The sequence below is a fragment of the Lepisosteus platostomus genome, chromosome 3 (genome assembly GCF_059453375.1).
Source record: "Lepisosteus platostomus isolate fLepPlt1 chromosome 3, fLepPlt1.hap1, whole genome shotgun sequence".
Taxonomy (NCBI): domain Eukaryota; kingdom Metazoa; phylum Chordata; class Actinopteri; order Semionotiformes; family Lepisosteidae; genus Lepisosteus; species Lepisosteus platostomus.
The window spans coordinates 12,029,284-12,049,598 of NC_142613.1; the positions used below are offsets into that span (position 1 = coordinate 12,029,284).

At 35.6% G+C, this 20,315-nt stretch overlaps 1 protein-coding gene across 1 annotated transcript; it reads right to left on the reverse strand.

Annotated features, from left to right (window-relative positions):
* Positions 1–944: 944 nt before the first annotated feature.
* On the reverse strand, positions 945–13,433 carry LOC148674392 (scavenger receptor cysteine-rich domain-containing protein DMBT1-like). The gene is made up of 11 exons (XM_088627080.1): positions 13,165–13,433; positions 12,424–12,453; positions 9,752–10,066; positions 9,360–9,380; positions 7,696–8,010; positions 7,591–7,614; positions 6,097–6,411; positions 5,746–5,772; positions 3,033–3,347; positions 2,723–2,746; positions 945–1,309 (listed from the first exon to the last, which is right to left on the reverse strand). Exons 1-11 carry the CDS (start codon positions 13,211–13,213, stop codon positions 960–962), a joined length of 1,785 nt encoding a protein of 594 aa, XP_088483206.1. The 5' UTR covers positions 13,214–13,433; the 3' UTR covers positions 945–959.
* Positions 13,434–20,315: the final 6,882 nt, after the last annotated feature.

Genomic DNA, 20,315 nt, shown 5'->3' on the forward strand with positions numbered 1-20,315 from the left:
TTTTCAAACGGCCAATATCATGTAACTAATTCAACATTCACAAGATTTGTTTACAGATATTTAACTATGTACTTTCTTATATATCATATAAAGGAGAGTCATAAAATGGAATGTTTTTTATATTTTGAACAGAATGAAAATGCATTCGCTTAACGAAAAAACTGCACAACGGAATGCTGCATAAATCTACCAATGACATGCAAAAGTGAAATTAGCAGTGTTTCCAAAACCATTTCTCATTATTGACTATTACATTATTCCTTTGGATAATTTCTGAAGTTTGTGAAGAGAAACAAAAGATAATACCAACAGCTACCTACTTACAATATTAACCTGCTTTGATCTGAAGGTAAGGATTTAAATGAAACTATTCAAAAACATCTATTACATCTGTTCTAATTTAACAGGAAATTTGGAAATAAGTTTCCATATGGTCCTACAAGTCTGCCAGTGACAATATTCTCAGGATTATTTCCATTTAGAGGGAGCTGAATTTCTTTTTATTAAAGTTACACCAGGTACTTACTGTATGGATCTGGAGAGAGTACAAAAGTCAGTTGAATGTTTGATATCACATCATACATGGAAAAAAAGAAACAATTACACATTTACACAAACATTTACTGACATTACAGGGGGAGGGTTTTGAGCATCCTGCAGTGACTTAGCCACTTGATTTCATAAATATTAACACGCACATAGAAGTGCAAATTACTGCAACAGAAATTACTTTATGGTAAAGAGATTTGTCCAGCTCTTTACCATAAAGAGTACCTGAAAACAGATCTACATGGAAAGGTAGCAATACAAAAATCAGAAGTTTAAGACACAGCTGAGGAAATAATCTATTGAATTTCTGATAGTGCTGACTCTTGTTCTATACTAACTTGTATCAGACATTTCATAAAAGTTCTATCTAATTCTTGTTTGAGACATAGGAACTAAAAACAGACACAACATTAACGATTTAAAATCCGTGAATGGGTTCTTCTACCTGCACAGATGACACCAGCATCCAGTTCATGATCACAGTTGTGGTTTCCTATTTCTCGTGCTCTACAGTTTAAGAGGGATGATTCAGTTCCGGCACAGTGCACATCATCTAACACGATTGCACCAGAACCTCTTCCAAAGTCGGCAAAGTAATGTGCAGACAGAGCCCTTCCACAGCCCACCTCTCTGCACACCACATTAGCATCGGCTAAGTCCCAGTAATTGCTGCATACAGTTCCCCAGTGGCCACGATGATAGACCTCCACTCTCCCAGAGCAGTTGTGGGACCCATTGACCAATCTGACACGAGTGCCATCTGCAAGAAAGGAAGGTTAAGGAAGAATTATTGTCATCGACTGTTTCTAAACAATGTTACATTTCATTTGGAAGATCACTTTGTGAAAAAATCTTAATTTGAGTAATAGGATATATTGCATTATTGGGCTTTAGACTTCCACTTCACCATTTATGCTTCAACTCTACCATTGAACAGACCCAAGAGAACAAGTGGAAGCCAAAGAGGAGAATTTTGGATGTGCCCTCTCAGCACTATTGTTTAATAGAGGTATCTTTCAATCATCTCCTGTCACTCATTTAAAGTGTTTACTAATTAACAAATGAGTAGTAAATGTTTGTGGACTGATGACTTAGAGTAGAAGAGAAGCAAAGTGGCATGGTGTGGCTTGTGTTGTAAGGTAAGAAAATGTGTTCCCTGCCTCAACTATACATTCATTAAATTTCTTGAAACTCAATAACATATGAACTGCCTTCCAATGACATACTCAAAACTTCTAAATGAAATGGTGGTTTCTCTTTCCTATTGGGTAATCGGTGTAAGAAGACCTGTGAATTCATCCACAGTAACCACACAAACTCCATTGTAAATATTCTCCAATTGCTGAAAATGTTCTGTTCACAACAATTCAGCTTCTGTATTAAATTTAAACTTAAATTTCTTAATGTAATGTTGACTTTAGTTGCTGAAAAGTAGTCCAATCAATGCTTCTTTTCAAAATTTGACCCAAAATCAGACCCATTCAAAATTTCACACACTGCAAGCTCTGCAGTACCTTTCAGGACAGTTATTACAGGGCTGGTGAAAGAATGGGTCTCTCACAGATACTGTAGTAGAAGCATTTAGTAGCCTGGCAGGTCCTGTGTTGTGAGTATGGAAGACCTAGGAACTAGTTACCCCAACCCTCAGCACTAGTACCTGGAGTATCACTGTAACATTTAACTACATACAAAGTCAATGTTTAAAACCAGCAATATAGAGCTCAGTCTACAAACTCAGTGGATCCCTTTGTTGATTGAGCCACATTTTGGTTCAGTGACATTAAAAAAAATACCTGTCTATTATATTAATGGATATGGAAGCAATATATAAAACTGCAGTCCAAGTTAAACAGATGGTGAAGAACAAATTACTTTTTCTTTTCTTAATGTATGTGAGTTTTTATACAAATCTGTTTTGTGAATATAATGAGAGTGGGAATGAAAACACCTACTTCTTTAAGAAAATGGGAAATTACTCACCATTAGCATGTACAGTATGGTATTTGTCTTAGGAACTAATCCGGTTGGACAATGTTGTACATTATTTGATCAAAACTGTCTTTAAAATGTAGTCAAATACGGTAACTGGTAATATTTGCCCCTGCATAGCTGAAGCAGTTCTTAAACATTTTTGTTTTTTAATTTTGATCAGGAGTTATTTAGATTAACTTACTGTATTTGTCTGTTGTCTTTTGACCTGGACAAAATAAAAAGGATGCAGAATTAGTTTTCATTCCCTCACAAAAATAAAATTTTAGAAATGGATAAAGGTAAAAGGGACACATACAAATAAATACTGTAGATAAAAGCCTATAGTCTCACAGTAAAGGAACCTTACACTGTATGTTTTGTGAGACCAGTTTAATTTTATTTTCCTAAACCCAATAAGAGTAGACATACCATGAAAATGACAGAAAAATAATATGTAAAATGTAAACTGATTTGTTTCTTTCAAATATCCGCGTGTTAGATACAAGCTTTACCTGCACAAACCACATTAGCATCAAAGTAGTGAAGACATAAATATGTCTGCAGGTCTCCAGATTTGCAGTCAAATAACGAGGACTCATTCCCTGAACATCCAACGTCCACTAGTGCTATCAGGCCAAAGCCTGGACCAAACTCTGCCCACTCCGAAGCAGACACAGCCGCTCCACAGCCAAGCTGTTGGCACACAACATCAGCATCTTTCAGGTCCCAGCCATAACCACACACTGTGCCCCACTGGTGTGCGGCATACACCTCCACTCTCCCTGAACATCTGTCCCACCCACTGACGAGTCGAACTCTGGGGCCATCTGGGATTGAGGGAAAAAATATACTCCATTAAGTTATTTGAATGCATGGAACCCACATTTAAGCTGGTAAAGCAGTTGCCTGATTAACATTTAGGGTCATACTACAAAATTGTGTTCTTCTAACATCCATTGCAAACAAGCAATGTTGTAAGTTGACCAAGACACAGAAACCTGTTTGGGCCTTATCAGTTCATAGAAATGACACTGCCTGACAGAACTTAGAATTTTCCTTTTTTTACTTTCAGTAAAAGCTCTGGATGGGTCTGTTTTTTTCTTTGTATTTAGTGTACTGATATTTAATTTGAAAACAAAAATGGTTTCTATAGATCAGTGTTCAGTGTCATTTCCTATTTATTCGCTTTCAACAGAAAGATTATAAATTGGATAAAGTCAATCTGATATCTGAATAAATTCCTATAAAATATATGATCTTTGGGATCGCAAGTCCAATGCATGTATGAAAGATGTGTGCAGGTACCTTGTCAGCCATTTAATAATATATTATATTTTAATGTAAAGCCTTTCATTTAGAGTAATCTCAATGCTCTTAACCCAAAATAAAATGCAATAATCCAAATCACATCTTATTAGAAATAAAACAAACAACAAAAACAAAACAGCTAGACTAAAATTTGAATTATTAAAAAGTCAGGTTTTTAAAAAATAATACGATTTAACCACGAGATAATCTTTCAATTATTTCCAGGTAATTTAATGGCTGCTTCCTATGCAGCAGGATCCTTCAATTTATTGTTTTACTGACTACCAACTAAGGAAACACAAAAATTGAATGATATACTTTTTCAACCTTGTTAAAATACAAACTCTATACTATTTTGAACACACAGGAGCTGTTGTGTGGCAGGGAACTCCAACCAACAAGGACTTGCGATAGTGTAGCCTTGAAGATGTGAATACATGAATCAATTTCGCTGGATCAAGTCTAAAACTATTTTGTAAATAAATGAGGGATGTGCTACAATTTTGAACATGGGCTTCAAATGGAAAAAAAAAAGTCTTACTCTCGAGTCTGTAAGTGCAGAAGTTGGCAATATTTCACAAACATTAAACTTTAAAATCTAATCTCAACAAAACATGACCAATTTTTAATGAACAGATATGAAAAGTAATGACAGTGTGTCAATGTATCTTACCTTACTTTCAATAAAACATAAAACATGCTAATTACTGTACAGTATGTGCTAAAATTGCAATCTTTCTGACTTGAAAACAAATACCAGACATATAAATAAATAACTGATTGAACTGTACATCTACTTATTTAAAAATATCTGGGGCCCCACACCTGGCCTTATTCATATCCTAGCTAAGTCAGCTACAATGACTACAGGCCAGATAGTCTGTTTTAGAAAATAAATTATGAAAAGAAATATACTTATACTGTAAATTACTTGTAATTCATCAGAAAGCAGTAGTTTTGTAGTAGAGGGGCAATATTTTTGCAAAGCACTGTATGTTACTTTTAAAGGAACAACTGGAAGCTTGCTAAACTAATCAGTTCACTTGTTCTAGATTCTGTAGGTTGAGCTGAATTATTTTACATAATATAAATAAACATTGCATACAGTATGTATATAACCTATTTATATTCTATTGAAAAATATAAAGATTTATAATTAAACCAGACATAAAAATCATCCTGTAAAATGTGGGAATCTGCATGTTTAATTAAAAAACCATTAATTGCTAAATAAAATATTTAAAACTAAAATTGCATGATTAAAAACATGATTATAAATTAGAATTCATTTACTATAATGACATGTCAAACAAATGAAATGTAAGAGTCAAACAGGTACAGTGGAATAGATAATGGAATTTGATACACTTTTATGCATTTCAGATCAGGTACAGTACTGTATACTGTATGAATACATTGACAAGACACAGGCATCCAGATACACCTCTGGGTGGCACTGTTACCACTTGACTTTCCATCATCAGGTAGTGACTCATTTCTATCTTGGAAGCACAGGGTTTAAGGTGAAACTACACTATCAGCACTGTGCTGTAGGAAGGGTCACAAGTGCAGGGATAACCCCAATGTTCTGGATACATTCCATTGTTGTCTGGCACAGTCTAGCCTCCCTAAATTTCCCCATTAATTCAAAGTGAACAACTGTCACTTGTTGCTCAGAACAGTGCTACCCTTCAACGGAGAATGAAGTTATCCCGTCCTATATGTGAAATACATTAGGTTCCTTTAGGACGATAAAAATCTGTCAATGCAAATAAACATAAATTTTAAGCCACATAAATAATTTAGATTAATACGAAATTCACGCAAAATGTAATATGAACTTAACAAATGCATTCCTGGATGTTTATTCCACTAGTATGTTGATCTGTGCTCTAATCAACTTCATTGCTTACTTACTATAGGTGTCTGAGGTATCAGAAGGCCCTGCAAAAAAAAAAAAACAATGGAAAAGAAATCTGGTTTTAGATGAATTTTACAACTTTGTTATCATTTCCTTCTTTTACTGTATATATTAATATCCATGACAATATAATTAACATACCATTAATTATAGATGGCACGTATTCACATTCTCCCTTTACAACTTTAATTTATAACCTTCCCATTGAAGCTTTGAAGTAAAGCTAACCTTTTGAAACTAATGCTGGTAAAAAAAAAAAGAGACCATAGAGCTTTCCCCAACACACTTTGATGTTATTCCTTTGTCATTTTTCAACATATTTAAAGTATTAAAATCCCATTATCTACCTGAACATGCCACACTGGCATCATGACGATGGTCACAGTAGTTGAGTCCAGGACCAAGGTGTCTGCATTTTAGCAGAACATCCTCAGTCCCAGTGCAAACAACGTTATTCATGAGTATAGGGCCAGTTCCTTCACCGTAGGCTGACCACAATGGGGCAAACAGGGCACTACCACATCCAAGCTGCCTGCAGACAACCTCAGCATCCTTCATGTCCCACAGGCTACTGCACACCGTCCCCCAGTATCCACCAAGCTGTACCTCCACTCTCCCGGAGCACCTGTCCGGCCCGTCTGAGAGTGTGAGCATTGGCATTTCTAGAAAACAAGATGAAACAAGTAAGAGTCCTGGCAAAATTGATGGGTCACTGACTGCTACAAGTAAAGCATTCCAAGGCCCGAATAAATGAAGATATACACTGCAGAATAAATGCAATCATTAAGATCTATACTGTATGTGATGTGCTGCACCATTACTTTCGCCAACTAAGAATATAAGGATCTTTATGTTTTTTAAAGACACTGTAAACTGCACAGTATGTGAAAAAAAGCACGGGTTTGAGACAGGCTTTTTAAAATTTAGAGGTGTACAGTAAATAACCTATACATTTCCAGAAACACATCTCAAAGCACCTACTACATATAGTTCACTTGGTTATAATTTCAAAGTGCCATTCTATGTGCACTATGCCCTTCAGTTCCAGCCGACCTTAGTTCTATCAGCTTTTGAACATTACAACAATTATCTGAATTAAGATTATCTGAATAATGACTTAATTCCACTTTTGATTTCAATTGACATTTCATCTTGGCTATATTGGATGGTGATCATCTTGATCATGTACATCCTCATACACCTTTGTCACTTCACATGGAGTAAAATCCCCAGTAAGCAAACTGTATATGAGAAAAACATTTACTGTAAGTTGAGTATTGACAGCAAAGCCTTTTGAAGACATTTTTAGACATGTACTAAGAAAACAAAGTTGGAATTTCTTCCATTTATATGTATAATGTACTTAGCATGTGAACTATACCTGTGCAATCTGGCACATTAGTATAAAGATATGAAACTAAGAACATAATTACTTGATTGAAATACAGAACTCTTTTCTCATTGCTGACCCATCTCTACAGTATAACATTTTAAATCAATCACGTTTTAAGGCCTTCAATAAGACAAAATAGTCAAAATGTAGTTAGGGGAAATCAATTTAGGAACAAAATAAGATCTATAGATTTTCCCACTAAAGGATTCAAATGAAAAGTAAGTACCATTGAAAGAATGTTAACAGATATAGTGGATTTCATTCATTATTCAAGTCTGCATAGAATCAAAGAATCTTTTCAATAAGTACTCTATGACATTGCTAGGCTAAGCTCTGTTTAAAGCCTTTGATAAGACATAGGGTTTGAAAGCGCAATTTTTTTTTATGTTCTACTGCCTTGTAAAATGGACATTCATTAAATAACATAAAGGAGTTTCCAATTACTTACGGAAGGAACTGGGGGCGTTCTTACCTGGGAAAGAAAAATGATTGTTAATCAATATTTTGATTTTAAAAATTCAAATATTTCCTAAAATCAAACAGGTGTTCTTACCTGAACAGATGACGCCAGCGTCTTCATTGTGAGTGCAGCTATGGCCACCAAGGCCTCCAGAATTGCAGGCCAACAGAGAGGGCTCAGTTCCAGCACACATGACAGCACTGAGCCAGATGGGGCCGCTGCCTGCCCCAAACCAAGCTCTCCCTGTTGGAGACAGAGCGTTGCCACAGCCGAGCTCTTTACATACCACTTCTGCATCATCAATGCTCCAGTCAAGATGGCACACTGTGCCCCACTGGCCTGCGTGATGCACCTCCACTCTCCCTGAACAGTTGCTGTTTCCGTTTGCCAGTTGGACACGGGACCCATCTGCCAGTGAAAGAGGAAGGGGAGTCAGGGAAAGGAGTGGTGTGGAATAAAATCTCAATTTAGCTAAATAAAAACAGTAATTAAGAATCATTACCCATTAACATTCTGTAATCAGCTTCCTAGTTCACAGCTACTAAGATTCATTGTGAAGAGCTAGTAATAGGAATCAAAAACATCTTTATGACTGACTTACTGTGGAAGAGATGATTATTTCTAATTAGAATATTCTCATTTGAGCATAAATCAGTGGTATGTAAAGTGAATGGAACAAGACTGACAGCTGGTGCTAAATCAACACACACACAGTCCAAATAGATTTTTCAAATAGACTTTTATTTATTCAAGTCTGTAATGATCAAGCTCAACACTTTTACATGCGAGGGAGATTGAATGTTAGAATAACTTGCAAATATACCATATTCATTACATTAGTAAAAACATTGCAGATCTTTGGGGGATATCCGTTAACAAAGAAAGTGACCTTCTGTAATTCCTTTCATTAAAAAGTAGTTACTGACTGAAGCTTCCTTTTTTAAGTAGAGAAAATGGAAATATGATGGTGCAAATAAGTAACAGATAAGACAAGATAAAGAAAATGAGAAACAGAAGCCTAGTGTAAGATGGTCAGGCACAGTGCTCTTGCTGAAGGAAAAGAATAATAAGCGAATAAACAGATATTCTCACAGAGACCATTAGGTGGTGGAAGGGAGGTAGGCAGAAACTTGGGTAACAGAGGGCACAGATAAAGTATCATTTAGCACCAGACTGACAGACATAAAGCTAAGCAATTTAGTCTGCATTTAATGGTGGCAGGTTTTCAGGGCTAGTTTTTTAGTAATAAAATATGGTTTCTGTTGACATTTACCTACTTTCACCTGTATATTTAATTCTGATTAAAAATATTCACTTTGAAAAATGTGTGTACTTCATTTGGAATTAAAAAGGAAACTTTTGTTAACTTGTTGTTGGTACAACAAGTATGTAACATTTACAATAGGATTATGGAAATCAATGAGTACAGTATATACAGCATGCAGATCAAATCATATCACCAAGTGAAAACAGTGTTATAATGTATTATTTAAATGAGTGTAAGATATTTCTAGGTCATTAAAATGTTATCAAAACATGAGTGCACAGACTTTTCAATCAGCTTTCCATTTCAGATGAACACATACTGGCAATGAACTGCACAAATTTTAATTTAGACTGAATATTTCTGCAACTACAATTGCCAAGGACAAAGACACATTCAAAGAAAATGCAGTAGTTGGATTGATATAATATTTGTTTTACTGTATGTAACAATTTTGCTTGTGTCAGTCTAGCTGTGAATAATGCATACTTACTATATCCAGGATCATATAGCACTGCAGATAGTTGTCAGTTGGATGTCACATGTAAGAACAAAACAAAATGTTCACAGTTAAGCTTTGATTTCCATTTAGCTTGGTATAATGATCTTTTAAAAACACATCAGAAGATCAATCATATAGCCCGTGAGGCATCAGTAGCTGCCACACAACTTGTTCTGAAGTGTCCTTATGTTTCTTAAAGAGGTTACGGAGTGACAAGGTGAGTTTTAAAAAGGATTTATTTCTTTAAGTCTTTAGTATTTCTATTAATTTAAAGGGCAGTGTTTCCTACACATTCCCCTTACAATTATGCAGAGAACTATAACTTGATCTAAAAAAAATAAAAATACATCAACAGTGATGATGAAATGAGTAGTTCATATTACCTGAACAAATGACACCAGCATCTTCAGAATGGTCACAGTTGTGATATCCTCGGGCACTTGAAGGGCAGTTTAGAAGAGATGTTTCAGTTCCGGCACAAGCCACATCATCTAAAAGGATGATACCGGAGCCTTCTCCAAACTGAGCTTGACTAGTTGCAGCTAAGGGAGCCCCACAGCCTATCTCCCTGCACACAACCCGGGCTTCAGGTACTCCCCAGCCATCATCACATACTGTCCCCCACTGGCCTGCATAAAATACCTCCACTCGCCCAGAGCAGTTGTTGGCTCCATTCACCAGTCTGAGACTTGTGCCATCTGCCATTGGAAAAAGAATGAGAGTCAGGTCATTTCATACTACAATAGAAATGCGCCTTTGTTCTTATGGCTGGGGAACAGATTGAACTGTCAATGTTTAGTGTGCTACTGTATGTACTGTAGTGCAACATGAACAGGTTGTTCATACACATTATATTTCATAATGATGTTAATGCACACAGTCAAGTCTGTTTTTTGGAAATATGATGTATTATTACCCTCAATACAAGCAGATGGAATTATTACATACCAGCTAGAAATCACATGGTGATTAAACACATAGGATTATTAACGAATATTCCAGAAGGTGATATCCCTGTTCCAAACTGTACTCAATATAGAGTAAATACTTCACTGTAAAATGTTACACACTTTTATTAACATTAGTTCAGTTCAGTTTATTGTCATATGCACAAGTTCTTTGAAATGCTTATTTGCATGAATGCTCCAACACAAAGACATTAAGGAAACGCGCACACACAAAAAAACCCATAAACACAGAACAGCAGCAGCAACAAGTTAAATAACATATAACTTAAAACAACAGCGTGAGCCAATGCTAGGGATAGAGTTCAGTAATCTTAAAGGTTGAGGGAAGAAACTGTCTCTGAATCTGGTAGTTAGTACCTGTATGCTCCTATAACACTTACCAGAAGAAAAGGGGAGAGAAAAATGGGAAACCAGGATGACTGGTATCCTTAGCGATACTTCTAGGCTTCCTGAGAAACCGAGTTTTAAAAATATCTGGAATAGAGGAAGCTGTATTCCATTAATGGAGTGGGCTGACCTAATCACTCCATGTCACGTTCGTAGACCCCTCCTCTTAAGGACGCTCCAGCCCTTCCTTGTTTTCCACTCATCACCCGCACCTGCTCCCTGTTCTAACCCCCTTTCAGTTCAACTTAAATGCCCGCCGCTCAAGTTATTTGGGGGCTCTGCTTTGATCTCCGTATCGTGCGAGTTCGGGACCTGGAAGCGTCTGGTCCCGTTAAGGTTTTAGTCTCTGTTCCTGTCTCCCACCGGTTCCAGTTTTTAATCGTCAGTCTTGGATGGACCACCCGGTTTTGGACTTTAGCTTTCGTTTGGATTCCCTTTTGGATTTTCTCCCAGATTGTTTGCCTCGGCCAGACCTCCCCCGAACACCAGTGCACCAAGGCCACGCCCCCTGTTTTTATCCACATATCCTGCATGATCTTTCCCCGTTTTTCTTCACTTTTCCTGGGATTATGTCGTCCTCATAGGGTCTGAAAGAACTGCTCCGTTACACTCCCCTTAACACCTTCCAATCAGAAAACGAGCTGCTGCTAAACTACACTGTAATACCACACTTGAGCACACTCTCAATAGCGCACCTGTAGAATGTGGTAAGGGCAGTTCAAGATAAACCAAATTTATTCAACTGTGTGGGGAAGTAAAGGTACTGTTGTGCCTTCTTTGTAGAGCCTTACTTTAAAATCAAGTTGTGAGTTGTGTACTTTTTGTTTTATTTGTAACTAACAGGTATCAGACTTTGAAAGAGACAGAATAGTGAAATGATAGTAGTTTTATTAACAATACTGCTTGATGATAATGTACTGAGACAAAAGCACAAGAAATGATTGGCAACCATATTTGAATTCTTTAGAATTACAGTATTTAATATATCAATAAAACTACTACCATTTCAACATTCTTTCAAAGTCTGATACCTGTTAGTTACACATAAAGCAGTGTATGCTTCAAAGCTTGATTTTAAAGTAAGGCTCTGTAAATGTTTTTTTTTACTGTAGCTCCTATATCCTCTTGTGATGAATTTATGATTAAGGAGGAAAGTAATTTAGGCAGTGGAAGAAAATGGATGTAGTTTGTATTGTGATTCAGTACTTGATGGATAGTTTGGGTGGTTTTGCATCCAGGATGTGACAGCCTATCGTTTTTTTTCTTGTCAGTTTACTTTGCTCCTGAAATGGAAGTTACTATAGGTAGCCTATGGACTTTGGTTGTGTTTATCATTAGAAAACTCTATAGGCTGGTTTGCTTTGAGGTGTTTAATCAGTATGATGGAATGTTGGCAGGTGCATAGGAAGACACGTCTGAAAAACTTTACTGATAGCAGATAATTAATTGCTTCTGAGCAGAGGAGGAATCATACCCTTATATGCTCTTAAAACCTGGGAGATTGTCAAAGTCTTGGTAACACCTTTTGCTTTTGAGTGATATAATTAACATTACACGCTACACACTACAGCAAGTACTGTAGTGACTTCAACCTGGAATAACTAAAGTCCACATTGCCATCATCTTGAGGAAAAGCAAAGCATCTGTATAATTTAAAGAGTTGAATAAGGGAATGAAATGAGCAAATTGATGTTACTTACTGAAGGTATCTGATGAGCCAATGAACTGGCCTGAAATAAAGGAAAAAAATCTTATTACTGCCCAGAAGAGTTCAAAGGAGAAGAAAAATGAATGGCACTGTATCACAGAGCGCTTGCTAAAATTTAATCTAAACCTAGAGCCACTTCTGACAGTGCAGATTAGTGGACCAGCTCCCTTCCTCCATGAGCAGACAGACTCTATGAGCTCGTCTCCGGGAGACAACAGGAAACTAGATTACCCCTCCAAAAAAACACAAACACAGTGGGAACACATAGAAAGACACTAAGGCCTAGAATCAAATCCAAGACCCTCGAGCTGCGATGTAGAAATGTTGTGCTGCTCCTGAACACTGGACTTAACTTTAAATTGAAAAAAGTGTAACTCTGCCTACAAACCATAGTTAAAAATGTTCAAAAGATTTTTATCTAGTTTAGAAAACATTATTTTTAAAAATGTTAAAAAATGACAGTTAAAAATAGAAAAATGTTATTTTATATGTAAATATACAGTAAATATATTTTAAATATGAAGAAAATATGTAATATTTAAATTGAATATCAGCTTTTCTTTATTTAATTTCTTCAACACCTCAAAAGCATTAAAAGTTCTAATTGTTAATACTAACCAAAAACAACACAAGAAAATGCTTTGAAAATCCCACTTTAAATTGTTTTCTTGCTAGATCACTTTATTTCCAAATTCATACACTTTTTAATAAACGAGAAAATATTCATACTTACTAGCTAAATAAAGAAGAATGAAGGTAGGGAAAAGTTCCAGCGCCTTCATTTTTTGAAGGTAAAGATACAGTACCACAGAATCTTAACCTTAGATTGTAACAAGGGACTTCCAGAAATGAGCAGGGTTATGAAATGAAGCCCTTCTTATATTTAGCAACAACAGGTGAATATTAATTAGAGAGGAGGGGTAAAAAAACAAAAAAGTGTGGAACTCAACAGAGTTAACATGATGCAAGCTGCTGATTCCCTCCTCATTTGGTAACATCCCTCTGCATCTTTTTTTGTCGGAACAAAGTCCTCTTGACACAACACCATGATTTCCATCTATCAGAGGTGCCCAAAAATTACTTTATTTATGTATTATATTTTCTGCAATTTCTGTAATGTCACAAAGTAATTAAGACCCACATCCTCTGTTTTTAAAAATGTATAACAACAGCTAATGTTGTAAAAAATTAGGAGCTCCTGGTACTTGATAGTGATTGAGAGATTAAGGGATCTCAGGATTGTGGTTACTGTGGGAGGCAGCTCCCTGGGATTCCATACCTAGTCAATAACAGACAGCATCTTTGGTAAGCACTATCTTGACTACATTCTATGTAATGAACTGATAAGAAAACAAAGGACAGCAGCATTAGAAAAATGCACATTTGTGAAGGTCATAATAATCACAATAGATCATCAACAGACTCCCACAACACTTCGAAACAGATTTCTTCCACTGAAATATACTTCTTAGATCATGATGACTTCTCTTGAAGTACCTGGTTACTTGATACAGCATCCACAACAGTGTTTTCTCCTCTGTAGATGAAGCCTGAGCACATATTTTTACAGGAACAAGTAATAGGTTTATTCCATGCTAAAAAGAGCAGAAAGCAAACACAATGTTTTGGCCGTGGAGCCTTCTTCAGGTGTGACCATTTTTAAACTCTTCACACCTAAAGAAGGCTCCATGGCCGAAACGTTGTGTTTTCTTTCTTCTCTTGTCAGCATTGAATAAACCTATTACTTGTTCCTTTGCAGCCTAAGCATACTGACGCAGCTCCCAACCTGACATATTTTTATAATTGTGCTAATAATTGTGACCCAGATTTTGTAGGCGATTTTGAACACAGTTAAAGAAATCCTTCTATTTCCACATCACCACACATTAACTGGATAGATGGTTTATGAGTAACAAACATGAATATGGCACATGATGTTAATACTGATTTTAAAATAATTTTGCCTTTCTCAATTGTTTCTTTCATTTCATTGCTTACCAGTGCAAATAATAATAACAACTCAATTAATTTGATTAACGTATTTTAATTGAAATTTTTGTTTTGTTAGACCGGTCTCGAGCTAGCTGCTTTTAGTAGCATGGTTTAAGGGATTACATACATTAAGCCCGTATTATTTTGATACAACGAACTATTCTGAATAGATATATAATTATTGGGTTAGTTGTAAAATACTACAATAGATTTTAAGAGCCATTTATCCTGTTTCTGTTACCAGGCCTTTTTACACGGATGAATACAGAATAGTCTGTATTCAAAAACATTTTTAAACTCAAAATAAATGCTTTTTTGAAATAATACATGTTTCTTACACTGACTTTGAAATGCAAAGTCATCCCAACACATGTAGTCTATGAACAATATTTCTTTGTGATTTACATAATTGTACTGAGCACAAATTCACAAATTAAATACAGTAAGTAATGATTTTGAACATTTAAGGGAACCTGGGACTTTAAACTTTAATCCCAAACAACAGTATACAACAAATGTAAGGACTAGTATATTGATACGGGTTATTAATGTTGAATAGGATATTTTGGACAAACAGATACCAACGACTCCTTAATATTGATACAATCAACTGTTTAAATCACTGAAGAAATCAAACTAGAAACTGTGATATCAGGTTACCAACAAAGAGAGTGGAACTACTGTACATTTACGTTTCATTATGGGATAATTTACTCCACTCCAACAGTAATATTTTATCCTAAATCATGGCATTAATTCCTCTGTGTCTCATTTTTTTTTCAATTCCTCACTGCTTATTTCAAATCCTCATTATCAGGACAAATTAAGGTGATGCAAAAAAGTAGTTTATAAAAAGTCATTTTTGTTTGTAAAATCTGAAATACTGGACTTTCCCTGTAATGATGATAGGAATTGCTTACAATGGATGTTATGTGTTATTCATTCTTTAGCATTTAAAAAAAAAACAATCATTTTAAGACATGCACCAAAATGCACACAGAATAAAAAAAAGTTAAAAAACAAAAACTACATACTGTAGTTTTACAATTCAGGAATATCAGTGGTGCCCTGTAGGACTAGGTCAGTTATTTATGAAGCGGTTTTGTTTCATATGCTTTAGTGAATTTTGTGACAAATGAAATAAAGAGCTTACTTATTTATGATTTAAAAATACACAAGAACAATTTTCATTGACAATGTTGCAACTGTTAAACATTTAAGTAAAAAGAGCCAGAAAGCATACTGTATATTTCTCATATAATAGTGTGTGTTTAGGCTGAAAAAACATAATTTGCGATTTAATGAGTATTTGTCAATAATATACACCCCCCCCCCACATTTAAGTGAATTTTTACTGTAATTTGGAAACATTGAATTGAAGAAAAAATATGCGCCTTATCAAACCTTTATAAAATGGTCAATTTAAATTGTAAATGGAGTTTGCCTTATCAGTGGTGCACTGGTTAGCTTTGCTGCCTTACAGTGCTTGGGCCCTGGATTCAATTCCAGAATTCAGGTGCTATGTGCTTGGAGTCTGTGTGATCTCGTTGTGTTTACATGGTTTTCCCCTGGGTGCTCCAGTTTTCTCCTGCAGTCCAAAGACTTACCGGTAAGTTAAATGGCTTCTGGGAAAATTGGCCCTGGTGTGAGTGTTAGTGTGTTTTTTTGTCCCTGTGTCTGCCCTGCAATGGACTGGCATCCCATCCAGGGTGCACCCTGACCTGCACTGTTGCCTGCTGGGAAGGCTCCGGCTTCCCTGCAACATGAATTGGATAAAGCAGATAGAAATTGGATGGATGGATTTTGCCAGATGAGTTCCAGGAAAAAAACTCTAAACTAAACTAAAAAAAATAGGTGGCTGCTAATTACTTTAAAATAACACGTTATATAATGCATTGAAAGCAGCAAAATAAAAATGTGTAAAGATCACTTCACTCATAATTATAGGAACATCTAGCATCCAGTATTGATAGGTACTTAAATTAAGGGTCATATTGATTTCATAAAGAACTTAACAACAAATGGAATTTAGAAACAGACTTCAGCAGTGACGTGTGGGGAATGGTAATGAAGGGAAGTTTTAATCTTTCATTACATGATCTCTTATGAAGTTTCAGTTACGTTCCATATCACTGGCCTCTAAATTCATCATCCATCATCTCAGAGTACCTGTGTTATTACAGATGGATTACCTGGTGTTGTGGATCCACAATAATTCTTATTGCTGTTTCCTATTTCCTCTTCTTTCCATCATTTTGCATTGAATGACAGGCCATGACTCACCTCTGGGTCTATTGAAACAGTTTTTACCTGTCCATCAAGAGAAGCCAGGAGCAGTGTTTAGTTATTTTGTTTAGCTGTGATTTACTGAGATTGCCAGTACAACCTAATCTTATTGGTGTGCTGTTCCACAGCTTGGGTATCTCCTCTAAAGCTTCAGTTTTTGGCTACTTTTTGTTATTTTCTTTGGTGATATTTTTCTGCACTGGAACATTTTGCTTTTATACAACACGGAACTTGTTTGAAAAAAGCAGTACAACATTTCATTGTGTGACTAAGATAAAAAAGGTCTGAAAAGGGTTCGTACCTGTAAAACTCAGTTTTCTTTTAAATCTGTACTGAGGAATATCTATAGTATTTGTTCGTTGTTACTACTGTTGTTGTCAGCAACCAGCCTTAACTACTGTAAGTATATTTCAGTGTTCTGTTTTGTCCTATTCTTGTTTTTCATTTCCTCTGTTTATTTTTCACATCCACTTAATGAGGTAAATTAATATGACACAAGTAAATGATACTTTTCTTTTTGTAGTTATGTTACTGAATGAACTTTAGAACAGACACAATTCAAACTTGTTCAAAATTCTTTAGAGAATGTTTCACAAAATTCCTAAAGCTACTGTATACTACAATCAGTTGGAAAGCTTTAACCCATATGTATCCAAATCTCAACTAATAGACAATATTATTGTCATTAGAATGCTAGAAACATTAAACTGTATAATTTCATTCTTCATCTAATAGCCACTTACAGCATGTTATTCTCGTGCTCTGCACAATGCAGAATTCACAGAGTCACCTCACACCTGAAGAAGGTTCAACGGCCAAAACATTGTGTTTTCTTTCTTCTCTATTCAACATGGAATAAACCTTTACTTGTTCTTTTGCAGCCTACGCAAGCTGACGCAGCTACTCACCTGATCTCTTTAAAAAGTTTGTATTATAGCAAGGTATGTCCAAAATCTTTAATTGAAACACCAATCGGCTCTTCTTTTAAAATATTAAAAACATGCAATAGTATTTTATCTTATGACGCCTCACTAACTGTACTTCAACCATGATTTAGATCACCAAGATTAACTATACTGTCAAGACTAATTAATTGGCCAGTATGGATCCAAGTAGGTGTTATTAAATTGGGTCATATGATTAGATATACCAAATTGTTGTCTTTTTCTGAATTATCTCATCAAACCTCTTCCAGAAAAATATTTTTTTAATTACTCAAAACTTCTAAAACCTTTCCGTTAAGTGAACTAAAACAAGAAATGGATAATTAGAGCAATAAACTAATGCAGGGACTAACATACAAGTGAAGACCCGGACATTTTACAACCTTCTCAATGCAAGGTCAGGTAAGTCATTTGCATCTCAGTGGACAGCCGATATCTGTGCAGGGTCAGAGGACATAGACTGGGATACTGTGTGGCATAATGTTAGTTAGTCATTTAGAGCTATACATAACAAACTGCTTCAGTACACAATTTTAAACAGATTCTATAATACCCCAGAAAAATTGAAAAAAATTAAGTGGCATAATACAGAAATGTGTTCAAAATGTAACACACATAAAGGATCACTATTGCACTTACTATGAAATTGTCAGCACATACAGTCATTGTGGACCTCCACAGTGGGGAAAGCTCTCAGGTACCTACTGTAAATATCTCAGTTTCACTTACTACCATTACATGTATCCTTGGTGATTTATCAAAGGTTAAAGTAGCAATTCAATATAAAAATACTTTCTTGACTCTGTATTTTTGCTAAAAAAATAATATTGCAAAAATGGGTAGACAGTACAGGACTGTTGTACAAAGAATGGATTAAAGAGGCTGTAACACAAATTACATTTGAAAAGTTTTCATATAATTTACAGGGGAAACTTAATGAGTATAGTAATATTTGGGGCCCATTAGATACATTCTTGAATGGCACTGGATGTTAAGAATATTAGTAGTAAGTTTTTGAATTAATATTTTTTTGTGAATGTAAGATTTTTTTTTTGTCTAATAAGAACAAAAAAGAGAATGGAAAAAAAATAAAAATAAAGAAGTCCTCCAAAGTTGGGTGGTGGAGGTGGGTTTAAGAAGAAAAAAAAGAAAAAAAACGATGCTCAATGTTTATTTTTCATTTCAACATACAAGGAGTCCTCATGAATGGACTCTTTATTCCAGGACTTCAAGAATGTTATTGGAATCATCTAGTGTCTTTTGATAATGTGAAGTATTTCATACTTTAGTTTTCAATCCTGTTTTTCAGCTCCTCTATACATTTTAATGCCTTTATTTTGTATACTTGTAATCATTACTGAAATGTTGATTTCGAGCATCTATAGTGTCTGTGAAACAATCCAAGTGTTTTTAGTAAAATTTTATGAATGCCTTGCTTGTACATTGTGCCTCTCCTGCAATCCAAAAAATATCCTTTACAATTCTTCTATATTTTTTTGAAGTCTTGTACATGAACCCAACAAGCGTCTTCCAAAGAGTCAAGCTCTAAACAATGTGGAGTGTGGGTTTGAGTCTTTCAATGACACTTGTATTTTTGCTCTCATTGCAGTGGAAAGATAAAGCATACCAAGCAAATCCCATGGACCAAATTAGCCAGCTACAGCCATGTTGAAATTTTCCAATTAGTAGTTTTCGAAGGACAACAAGTGGCAAACCTCTCTTGCTCCACCACGAGCCATATTGTATTTTTCAAAGACCTAAACAAATGAGCTTTCAGTGCCAGTCTAGATCTTTATACTGTATTATGGTGTTTTCTTGAGATCAGCACCGAGGTCTGAACTTAACTGGAAGGCAAAATTTGCAGCTCAGTCGATCAATCAGTCTTATTCTTACATACAGTACAGGTAACACCATCAAATGCAGAGCATTTTAAGGCATTTATTATTTTATTTTTTCTTACCCTACTATGAGAAGAGAAGAAAAAATAAAGAAACAAGAAAAGTTGTCTGTATCTGAGTACAACACAGAAATGGCTGGAATGATTTAAATGTATATTTATCATGATTTTGAAAGAAACACACCATGGATGTACAGTATAGTGCATATGTTTGGATCCGTGATTACAGGTAGGTCTGTAATCTCAAGAACCTCTCAAGAACACCCAGCCCAAAAAAGAGTGAAACCCCATTACCCCAAACAATGAGCACCCTGGACAGAAAGATCACTATAACAGACTAATTACAACCTAGTTCGCACTATCAGCCCTGAAGTGTACAGTATGTAGTTCAGAAAGAAAATCTGAAATCATATTGTTAGCCAGCACCATGCACTATGACAACAGGTTCTTCTTATAGTGTTCACCCTGTCATACAATACATAACGCTGAGTTTATGCACAGAGCCCAACGGACTGTAGGTATAAAACAAGTTATGAAAGTTGTGCTTAATCCCTTAAGTCTCAATGGGCAATATAAAGTACACTCTTCAAAACTGAAAGCTAGATGGGAGTTCAGGCTGGACAGTGAAATTACAGGACACATGATTGCCTGTCTTCTGCACTGGTTGCAACTTTGGTGCACAGCTGGGGAACCTAGATTTCTGAGAAAAAGAAAGGGCTAATATGACATAAAACATAGATTTATTAGACAAAGAAAGCACAATAA

Excerpts from the sequence above, each read along its gene's own strand:
- LOC148674392 (XM_088627080.1), bottom strand. The coding sequence starts at position 13,213 with ATGAAGGCGCTGGAACTTTTCCCTACCTTCATTCTTCTTTATTTAGCT. Across the intron at positions 7,615-7,695 it reads CGCTGGCGTCATCTGTTCAG|GTAAGAACGCCCCCAGTTCC; the intron begins GTAAGAACACCT and ends TTTCTTTCCCAG. Across the intron at positions 1,310-2,722 it reads AAAGACAACAGACAAATACA|ATGGCACTCGTGTCAGATTG; the intron begins GTAAGTTAATCT and ends CCTTTCTTGCAG.